The 11,351-nt window shown below is 51.3% G+C and overlaps 1 protein-coding gene across 1 annotated transcript; it reads left to right on the forward strand.

Annotated features, from left to right (window-relative positions):
• The first annotated feature begins 8,210 nt into the window (after window positions 1-8,210).
• On the forward strand, window positions 8,211-11,019 carry RASSF10 (Ras association domain family member 10). The gene has a single exon (XM_045484564.1). It carries the CDS (start codon window positions 8,304-8,306, stop codon window positions 10,461-10,463), a length of 2,160 nt encoding a protein of 719 aa, XP_045340520.1. The 5' UTR covers window positions 8,211-8,303; the 3' UTR covers window positions 10,464-11,019.
• Window positions 11,020-11,351: the final 332 nt, after the last annotated feature.

Here is an 11,351-nt window from a genome sequence, read left to right on the forward strand (position 1 = left end):
CTTCTTCCTCCAGGAGAGATTCACTGCTTTCAGTCTGGTACCTTTGATACCTGGCTCTCTGCACGCACACACAGATATCAGTACCCCTGGAAAACATACAACGTGGTTTTATGTACATGCGTATGGGTATGTGTTTCGTGTGTATATTTTTTTAAATATCAATGGGATCCCAGCATATACATCCCTCCAAAACTTCCCTTTTGCACAGAACAATGCATCCTAGAGATCTGTTATTGCCTGTGCAGATAAACCTACTGGCTCTAGCTAACAGCTCGCCTTCCAAATTATGGTTGTCCCCCAGTGCACTCAGCCAGTCCCTTACTGGTGGACACTTGAATTGTATCCAGGGGCTTGCTGAAACAAAAATGGTCAGTTCACACCCCTGTTCATGCCTCCTGAGCATATGTGTGTTTCTCTAAGGTAGATACTAGAAGGTTGAATTGCTGGGACACGGGGTATGCATAGTTTTATTTATTTATTTTTTTAATTTTTTTTTCAACGTTTTTTATTTATTTTTGGGACAGAGAGAGACAGAGCATGAACGGGAGAGGGGCAGAGAGAGAGGGAGACACAGAATTGGAAACAGGCTCCAGGCTCCGAGCCGTCAGCCCAGAGCCTGACGCGGGGCTCGAACTCACGAACCGCGAGATCGCGACCTGGCTGAAGCCGGACGCTTAACCGACTGTGCCACCCAGGCGCCCCATGCATAGTTTTATTTTTAAGAGATATTACCACATTGTCTCTAAAATAGGTGTATTGATCTACACAAGTGGTGAACGAGAGGATGTATCTCATCTTTGCCAACAATGTTATTACCGATTTAAAACATTTTGCCCATCTGCTGGCAGGAAAAGGGCATCTTGTTTTACTTAAATTTACATTTTCCTGATGTCTGGTCTGGTTGGGCATTATTTCATGTTTGTTGCCATTTATTCTTCCTCCGCTGTAGTCTACCCGTAATCTACCTGTCACCCATTTACACGACGTGTGATGATTTTGCATGATCTTTTCTTAAACTAAATTTTGCGAGTTCTTTTTACATCCTAAATCCTAAGCTTTTGGTACCTACAAGGCACATGTTTTCTCCTGAGTTATTATTTAACTTTTCAACATCATTGATGATATCCTTCTGTACTTTTTTCGTCAGAAGTTTCAATTTTTGATACGGTTGTATTGACTGGCCTCTTCTGCATTTTGCTTTTTTTTTTTTAATTTTTTTTTTAACGTTTATTTATTTTTGAGACAGAGAGAGACAGAGCATGAATGGGGGAGGGGCAGAGAGAGAGAGGGAGACACAGAATCGGAAACAGGCTCCAGGCTCTGAGCGGTCAGCACAGAGCCCGACGCGGGGCTTGAACTCACGGACCGCGAGATCGTGACCTGAGCTGAAGTCGGAGGCTTAACCGACTGAGCCACCCAGGCGCCCCGCGTTTTGCTTTTTTAAATGTCCTGTTTGTGAATGCCTCCCCTCGGTTATAAGTATATTTTTGTATATTTTCTCACATTATGAAGCCTGTGTATTTTTCTGGCTCAGAGCACTGCCTGAATCTATGTGTCTTACATTAGGGCTGGTGGATGAGCAGGGATGCTGAAATCCTGTCCGGGAAGCAACAATGTATGTTTTCAATGGGATCCAGCTGCGGGCGGGACTCAAGAGCGGGCTTCTTAGGCTGCCTAAGGGGAACGTTGCAGCACAAGGCTTTTCTGAGGGACATCATAAAACAAAAAGAAACCTTCCAACTACAAATCCAGAAAAGATATGCAGTGGCTTTCTCTGGAGGTGGCCACGACCCAAGACAGATATGCACTTGTTTAGGACTCTTAGGGTAGCTCCACTCGAAGAGGCTCAAACAATCTGCTCCAAGTTTCTAGGCCTTCCCATAGACAGCATTGCCTAATGGAAATACAATGTGAGCTACATAGGTATTTATAAATTTCTGGTAGCTACATTAAAGAATACATAAAAAGAGGGACACCTGGGTGGTTCGGTTGGTTAAGCGTTTGACTCTTGGTTTCAGCTCAGGACGTGATCTCATGGTTCATGGGATCGAGCCCCATGTTGGGGTAGAGCCTGCTTGGGATTCTCTCTCTCTCTCTCTCTCTCTCTCTCTCTCTCTCTCTCTCTCTCTCTTTCTCTCTGCCTCTCCCCCCTCAAAATAAATAAATAAAAATTTTTAAAAGAATAAGTAAAAAGAAACAAGTAAAATAATTTCAAGGATTTAATCTGATATTTCTAAAACAGTGTCATTTTAATATGTAGTCTCTATAGCATATTGTTCGTGAGGTATTAAACATTTTTTGTGTGTGTGCTGAGTCTTTGACATCTAGTGTGTAGTTTATACTCACAGCACATCTCAGTTCAGATGACCACATTTCAAGGGCTCCAGAGCCACCTATGTCCATTGGCTACTTGTGTTGGAAAGCACAGCCCTGAGGATTAAAACTGAATGTCCCTGGTGTGCTGGGAGGCATCTACTCAATGTGTAGGAAGGTGCTTAGGTGACCACAGTCTGAATTTTAAGTCCATTCTTCACCTTCCCCTGCAGCCCAGTCTTCTTCCTAACAAAAGGGTGTCATGATGTCCATTGTTCTCAGCTAGTTATATGGGTTAATCATCCTAAAGCCCAGTTTTGCTTGGATTATTTCCTGGAGAGGATGTTGTTGACTTTTAGGAGGAGGTGATCATTCAGCTGAAACCTGGAGGGTGGGTAGGAATTAGGGGGTCAGAGAGGACGGTATGAACAAGGGGGCAGCTGGAATGGACAGGCTGAAGGTAAAGCAGACATCAGAGCCCAAGGGGTGTGTAGACTTTACTGAAGTTAATGGGGGTCATCAAACATTTGGCAGTAGTGGGTATGAGGGAAAAACAAGACCAGAGACAAGGAAACTCATGAAGAAAGTGAAGGATCCAGATAAGAAATAAGCAATCCTTCTTTCCTCCCTCCCTCCCTCCCTTCCTTCTTCTTCTCCTTCCTTCCTTCCCTTCCTCCCTTCCTCCCACCCTCCCTCCCTTGATTCCTTCCTTCCTTCCTTCCTTCCTTCCTTCCTTCCTTCCTTCCTTCCCTTCCTTCCCTTCCTCCCTGCCTCCCTCCCTCTCTCCTTCCTTCATTCCTTCTTTCCTTCCTTCCCTCTCTCTCTCCTTCCTTCCTTCCTTCCTTTTCTTCCCTCCCTCCCTCTCTCCTTCTTTCCTTCTTTCCCTCTTTCTCTCCTTCCTTCTTTCCTTCCTTCCTTCCTTCCTTCCTTCCTTCCTTCCTTCCACCCTGCCACAAACATTTACCAAATGCCTACTGTGTGCAGAAAACAAAAGAGACAAGACCCATACCCTCACAGAACTTCAATATACTGTGGGAAAGGAGGTAACTAGAGAGTGATGGAGTGTGACACTCAGGTTCCTGATCTCACTTGGTGAATGGTGGGGCCATTGTCTGAGACAGGGGTTCAGGAGCCAGAGCAGGTTCAGGAAAAAAGATGATGGGTTCAGCTTCTCTTTTTTGACACATGTTTGGGGTGTTTGGGGGACCCCTAAGTGGAGCTGTGCCACTAGCAGCTGCATGTACCTATTTGGAGATCAGGAGATCCGGAAGGGACGCATAGATTTGGGAGCCATGACAGATCAAGGGTATTAAATCCCTGGCAGGGAATGAAAAAACCCTGGGAGGATGTGTAGCAGCAGGAGTCACAGACTCAAAGGTGCACGGCGGTCAGGTGAGTTGCGAGTGTGTGTGAATTGGGTCATATGTGAGACATAGAAAGTGGTGGGAACGTGGCTACCTGGAAAGGATGTCCTCCACCTAAGACATCCTGTGGGCCACATATAGACCCATTTGCAACCTATAGACTTTCAGAACTCTCTCTGCCGTATCTCCCGTTTCTTATAAAGATTCTTGCGGCAGGTAGCTAGCTGTTCACAAAAATCCACTTCCGGTTCTTTGGGGTCACTGCATTTCCCGGCCTCCCTCGCCATTACAGGTGGCCGTGTAACTGGGTTCCAGCCAGTGGGACGTGAGGGGAAGTTGTGTGCTCCACTTCCCGGCCATGGCCTTGAAGAAGGTAGGCCCCCTCCTCCTCTTTTCTTCCTCTGGCCAGATGTAGATGATGAAGTCTATGGGCTTTTGGCCCCATTAAGTGGAAGGAACCAGGCTCCCTATATTATTGTCTAGAATAATACCACCTACCAATCAGGACACCTGCTTTTGACTATGACGTCAGTGATAAATAAACCTTTGTCATGTTTGAGCCATTATACATGTTTGGCTCCGTTTGTCACTACAGCCTAGCGTAATCTACCAAATACATTTCTAATCGAACAAATACCAGAGTAGCCCTGTCTGGGAGCTCTGTAAGGGCAGGGACCATGCCTGTCTAGTCCGCTGCTGCGTCCACGGTACAGCATGGAGTAGATACTCAATAAAACTTGTGGATAAAGCTAGGCATGTTTCATTGAGCATTTGCTAGATGAAATGTCAAATCTTTTATTGTTGTACACCGTTTCATTTTGTGTTCCTGGGAACTCTATAAGAAAGGTTCTATTATTGTCTCTTTTATCCACACAAAGAAAACTTCGAAAAGTTATAGCTGGGTGAAAGGCGAAAGGTTCATCTAAACAGGATGATTCCAGAACCCACACTCTAAAACACTGGTATACAACCAACCATATGCATACCTACCTTAATAATTTAACTCACATGATCTCTCCCTCCAAGGATACCCTCAACCCCTTCCCTCTGCTTATTAAGGTCCCACCTTCTTTATCCTTCCCGGAACCCCTTGATTACCCTTTAATTACTCCAGCGGGAATTTCATATATATCATTCCTGTAACAGGGATCCCACGTATCTGTCTGCCTCTAGAGAGAAATTATACTAACCTTAAGGGTAGCAGAATATCTTAGGCATCATTTATTTTAGTGTTCCTTATAGCATCGAGGAAGATAGAGGCACCACTATGTGCCAGGCACTCTCTAGGCACTGGGGACCAAAATATAAACAAGACCGTCCATCCAGTCTCACAGAAAGCTCTCGAGTCTTGTGGCATAAACGGATATTTTAAAAAATGTAACTTCTGCATATTAAGAGAGGCAGAAGAAGAGCAAGGAACCCATTCTTTTTGGAGGAGAAAAGAAAGGATTCCCGGAGCGTGTGATCTTTGAGCTCAGCTTCTGGAGGAGAAGTAGGCGTTTTCCGGTTGTTTAAGAGGGATCCTCATAAGCAGGGAAAGCACGTACCAAAGCATGGATGCATCAAGACATCCGTGCTGTTCTGGATGAGTGAGGTGTTGACTTGCTAGAATGTAGGATCCACTCACTCATTTGCTCATCCATTTATCTGACAGATACTTGAGTAAACTTAGAAGGTGCCACGCAGTGTACTTTAAATGCAGAGGATTCAAAAGTGAGCAAGACCAGGTAGGATCGCTACCCTCGTGGAGCTTAAAATCCAGTAGGGATTACGGCTGAGAACAAAGCTGTAATGATCACGTGTCCAGCGGGAAGGAGGAAGGGATAGCCAAACATGTGAGGACTCGGGGGAATGGGCTGAGCCAGACTATCAGAGACCTCCAATACCATGCTAGGGAGATGGAAATAGCCCTGCCTCTCTGATAGTTCTCAATTTTGTCCAGTCCCCTCACTGCCCCTGCCTACACTCAGTGCAGGCCACCGTCTCCTCCATGAAGGTATATGACAATCCTCTAAAGAGCCTTTTTGCCTCTCATCCTCCCCCGCCCACCGTCACCCCCAATGCAAACAGAGTGATTTTTTCAAATGAGAAGATCATGTTACGTTCTGTGGTAGGCAGAAGTCTAAGAGGGCCCTATGATCTCCATCACTCTGGTGTTTCTCTGGTGATTATGCTGTTACACAGCAAAAGGAATTCCGCAGATATAGTTAAGGCTGCTAATCAGTCAACCTTAAACACAGGGAAATGATCCAGGTGAATCTACCTGATGAAGTGAGCTCTCTAAAAGTAGAGCGTTTTCTCCAGCAAGTAGAAGGGCAAGTCACAGAGACTCAAATTCAAGGAGGTTTCCCAAGGATTCAACATGCTGTCGCTGGCCTGAAGATGAAGAGGGTCATGTGGAAAGGACCTAAGGAGGGCTTGCAGGAGTGGACAGTGAGCTCCAACCAAGAGCCAGCAAGGAAACAGGGACCTCCCTCCTCCAACTGCAAGGAACTGGATTCTACCAACAACGTGAGTGAGCTTGGAAATGGGTTCTTTCCCAGAGCCTCCAGATGAGAGCTCAACCCAGCCAACGCTTTGCCAGTAGGCTCGGGAGACTATGCGCAGGGAAGCCAGCCATCCTTACTGGGTTTTTGACTTCTAGAACTACAAACTAATAACCGCATGTTATTTTAAGCCACTAAATTTATGGCGATTTGTTCCACAGCAATAGAAAACTAATACACCCCCTGGTTTCTAACCCTCCAATAAAATTCCCACCGTGGACTTGCCACGTCTCGGCATCGAAATCTTATCACAGTCCTATTAGGTGGGTATGTTATTATCATGATTTCACCGATGAAGAAACTGAGGCTTAGAGAGTTGAAATACTTTTCCTAAGCTTACTGAGCTACTAAGTGTCAGGGTTGAGATTTTTTTGCTCAGCCAGTCGGAACTCGTAATGCATACCCTGTGGCCTCTCACTACCCTTATGGTAGGTTCACCTCTCTTCCTGATGGACTCCTGTTCACTCATCCAATCTCATTATTTTTTTTAATGTTATTTATTTTTGAGAGAGAGGTGGGGGGGGGCAGAGGGAGGGAGGGGACATAGGATCCTAAGCAGGGCTCTGTGCTGACAGCAGAGAGACTGATGGGAGGCCCAAACTCATGAACCCATGAGCGAATGACCTGAGCCAAAGTCGGCTGCTTAACCGAGCCCCTAGGTGCCCCTCATCCAACCTCATTCTTTGACACTACTCTCACTTCGGATCCTCGTAGCCAGAGTAACAGCCACACCACCACACTCTCTATTCCTTGACTTTGCACATATGGCTCTTTTTTTTTTTCAGTATATGAAATTTATTGTCAAATTGGTTTCCATACAACACCCAGTGCTCATCCCAAAAGGTGCCCTCCTCAATACCCATCACCCACCTTCCCCTCCCTCCCACCCCCCATCAACCCTCAGTTTGTTCTCAGTTTTTAAGAGTCTCTTATGCTTTGGCTCTCTCCCACTCTAACCTCTTTTTTTTTTTTCCTTCCCCTCCCCCATGGGTTTCTGTTAAGTTTCTCAGGATCCACCTAAGAGTGAAAACATATGGTATCTGTCTTTCTGTGTATGGCTTATTTCACTTAGCATAACACTCTCCAGTTCCATCCACGTTGCTACAGGGCCAGATTTCATTCTTTCTCATTGCCACGTAGTACTCCATTGTGTACATATGGCTCCTTCTGCCTGGGATGCCATCTGCCTCCTCCCTCGGCTTTTTCTTTGGCTGACCTAAATGGTGCTTTTGGCCTTGCTTAAGATGCTATCTCCCCGGGGGGAGGGGGGGGATGTCTTCCTTGGCTCTCCCAGGCTGGGTAGATACTATCCCAGCATTCCCCTAGCACCTCATACCTCCCTTATCAGAGCACAGAAGCCACTGTGTTCAACACTCCACTCAGCAGGGCTCTTCACTAGATTGTGAGCTCCTTGCTGGCCAAGACTGTGCTTTGTTCATCACCAAAGTCCTAGCACGGTATCTGGAGCCAGTGGGTACTCAATAAATATTTACCAAGTGAATGAATAAAAGTACTTTATTCAGGAGGCAATGGCAGTCATCCAAGGTCTTGACGCAAGGGAGTGACCTTATCAGACCCGTGCTTACAAGGACAAGCTGAGGCCAAGTCTTGCACGCAAAGGACCACCCTCATCAACATCTGAGGATGAAGAAGTTCATTCACATTGTGGTCTTGGACTTCTTGAGCTGGGAAACTTGGCTCTTCTGTCTTCCTGACTACATCTGGATACTGGATACGCCAGAAACGGTCACGATCGTGGCTAGTGTTCTCCTACGGAGGTGGAACGTGGAAAAAAGCTCGCGACTGGGGTCGAGGGTCTCGAAATCCCACTAGAATTAGGCGCCGCCTGCCAAGACGGCTGTGAGAAGCCACCGCAATATGGGGAGCCACGACCCTGTCCATGCGGGGAACCTGGAGCCAGCCTCCGGAGAGCCCACTCAGGCCGCCCTCTCTATCTCCACGGAGCGCACAGTCCCGCGTACCTCTCCTTAAATATGCAAATATTGCTTCCCGAGGAGTAGGGCTGGAAGGCCTTCCGCATTAAAGGCAGCGCTTACTGCTCCCAGCTGGAGGTCAAGTGATGCGGTCAGAAGAGTCTCCAGTTGAGACGCTGCGCGTCTCGGTTTCCTCGTCTGCGCAAAGGGCTCTCCCCAGACGACGCGGCCTTGAAGGACCAAGGGGCGCCGGGAAAGGTGAGAAAGTCAAGATGCGTACAGGTAGCTCTACACGCAAGGAGAGGAGCCAGTGGGCCGAGGGAGAGGCAGCGCAACAGAGCGGCGAGTCCGCGAAAGGGGCCGGGATTCCCGTGGCGGGCAGCGCGAGAGGGGGGCGGACTCGGCTCCCGGGCGCTGCGCGGCAGCGAGGGGCGGGTCCGGGCGCCGCGCCTCCCGCGCTCCGGCCGCGGATCTGGGCGCTGGGGGCGGGCGGGGGAGGAGCCACGTGGGGAGGAGCAAAACCTGGAGGCCCCGGGAACCTTGGGCAGAGCCAGAGCGGCGGGAGCCCGATCCCGGGCGCACTGCCCAGGGAGAGCGCGCCGTCCGGGCCGAGCACGGCCTCGGCCATTCCAGCCTGCGTCGGCGCTTGCGTTCGGTGCGCAACCCGGGAGGAGGGCCGGTGCGGACCGGGCGAGGGTCCCAGGCTCCTAAACTGTCCCAGAACTGCCGGGCTGCCCGCCGTCGCTGCCGCCCCATTGGGGCCCAGCCCGACCCGCCACCTGCGTCCCGGCTGCACCATGGATCCTTCGGAGAAGAAGATATCGGTGTGGATCTGCCAGGAAGAGAAGCTGGTTTCTGGTCTCTCCCGCCGCACCACCTGCTCGGACGTGGTTCGGGTGCTGTTGGAGGACGGCTGCCGGCGGCGACGGAGGCAGCGGCGGGGCCGGCGGCGGGGAACGGCCGGCGACTCTCCAGGCCGGGAGGAGCTTCGGGAACTCCTGGACGAAGACGAGGAGGACGACGACGAGGCGCTGCCGCAGGGCATGCTGTGCGGGCCCCCGCAGTGCTATTGCATCGTGGAAAAGTGGCGGGGCTTTGAGCGCATCCTGCCTAACAAGACGCGCATCTTGCGCCTCTGGGCCGCCTGGGGCGACGAGCAGGAGAATGTGCGCTTCGTGCTGGTGCGCAGCGAGGCGTCACTACCCAACGCGGGCCCGCGCAGCGCCGAGGCGCGCGTTGTGCTCAGTCGCGAGCGCCCCTGCTCGGTTCGGGGCATCCCCGCGCGGCCCAGCCTGGCCATGACCCAGGAGAAGCAGCGGCGGGTCGTGCGCAAGGCCTTCCGCAAGCTGGCCAAGCTCAACCGGCGGCGCCAGCAGCAGCCGTCGTCGCCCTGTTCGTCTACGTCGTCTTCCACCGCCTCGTCCTGCTCGTCGCCGCCGCGGGCCACCGAGAGCGCATCCGTGGAGCGCATGGAGACGCTGGTGCATCTGGTGCTCTCCCAGGACCACACCATTCGTCAGCAGGTGCAGCGGCTCCGGGAGCTGGATCGCGAGATCGATCGCTACGAGGCCAAGGTGCACCTGGACCGCATGAGGCGGCACGGAGTCAACTACGTGCAGGACACCTACTTGGTGGGCGCAGGCATCGAGGTCGACGGGCCCAGCCCGGTAGAGGAGCCCGAGGCGGCGGCGGCGGCGCCGCCGCCGCCCCTGGACGGCGAGGCGCAGGCGGCCGCGCTGGAGGAGCTGGCCCGGCGGTGCGACGACCTGCTGCGGCTGCAGGAGCAGCGGGCCCAGCAGGAGGAGTTGCTGGAGCGCCTCTCAGCCGAGATTCAGGAGGAGCTGAACCAGAGGTGGATGCGGAGGCGCCAGGAGGAGCTCACCGCGCGGGAGGAGCCCCTGGAGCCTGATGGTGGCCTCGACGGCGAGCTGCTGCTGGAGCAGGAGAGGGTCAGGACGCAGCTCAGCACCAGCCTCTACATCGGGCTCCGGCTCAACACGGACCTGGAGGCCGTTAAGTCGGACTTGGATTACAGCCAGCAGCAGTGGGACAGCAAGGAGCGGGAGCTGCAGGGCCTCCTCCAGACTTTGCACACGTTGGAGTTGACGGTGGTCCCCGATGGGACTGTCGGCTCTGGCGGACCCTCCCGGGAACCGCGGCCTCAGGGCTGCGCGGAGATGTGGGTGGACCAGGCCCGCGGACTGGCCAAGAGCTGTCCTGGCAACGACGAGGACTCGGATACCGGGCTGAGCTCCATGCACAGCCAGGACTCGGACTCGGTGCCCGTGTGCGAATCTCTTGTGTAAGAGGTGTAGACCACGCTTCTCCCTTCCTCGAAGAAAGCAGTGGCCTTGGCCGGCTCAGGGACTCGAAACCAGGCAGGGGGTGGGCGGGGGAGCTCCTGCCAGGTAGCATTGCTCTTCGCGGGGCAGGGGGGGAGGGCTGGCGACACCTGCCAGGCCAGGGAGTGTGGAGGGAGTGCGGGACGGGGAGGCCCGGAGGAGGCAGGCGGGTCTCCATTCCAAGCTCTTTTAGGGGAAGGAAGGAGGGAGGAGGTGAGAACGTCCCTATTGGAAAACAGTCGCCCCAGGGAAACTGACGTGGTCCGAACCCATTTTCAAAAAAAAAAAAAAAAAGAAAGAAAAAGTATTATGGAGATTTCAGCAATCTTCTGTATGGGAAGGACTGATGGCAGCTAGAACTTTAGTTTGTGGCATAAAGTGCTTTTAAAAGAAACTCTTGGATGAGAAGGAAATTCCTTGAATGTTAATTGTGACTGTGAACGTGTTAAAACTAGCCAAAGAGCACTGGTGTTCCTCTCAGCCTTGCTTACATCTCTGATAAAACCCACAGGCACCCAAATCCTGGCTCTTTACATTTCTGCAGATTGGGGGATTTACCCATCTGCTACACTGTTCATCTTTTCTTTTCTTTTTTCTTTTTTTAATGTTTATTTATTTTTAAGAGAGAGAGAGACAGAGACAGAGCATGAGGGGCGAGGGGCAGAAAGAGGGGGAGACACAGAATCCGAAGCAGGCTCCAGGCTCTGAGCTGTCAGCCCGGAGCCCGACTTAGGGCTTGAACTCACCAACCGGGAGATCATGACCTGAGTGGAAGTCGGACACTTAACCAATTGAGCCACCCAGGTGCCCCATCTTTTCTTTGCATTCCAAGGCTGAGCTGTATGGAAGCCT

Source organism: Leopardus geoffroyi, chromosome D1, assembly GCF_018350155.1.
Source record: "Leopardus geoffroyi isolate Oge1 chromosome D1, O.geoffroyi_Oge1_pat1.0, whole genome shotgun sequence".
Lineage (NCBI taxonomy): Eukaryota > Metazoa > Chordata > Mammalia > Carnivora > Felidae > Leopardus > Leopardus geoffroyi.

What these genes read in the sequence shown, in the direction of transcription:
- RASSF10 (XM_045484564.1), top strand. Translation starts at nt 8,304, where the DNA reads ATGCGGTCAGAAGAGTCTCCAGTTGAGACGCTGCGCGTCTCGGTTTCC.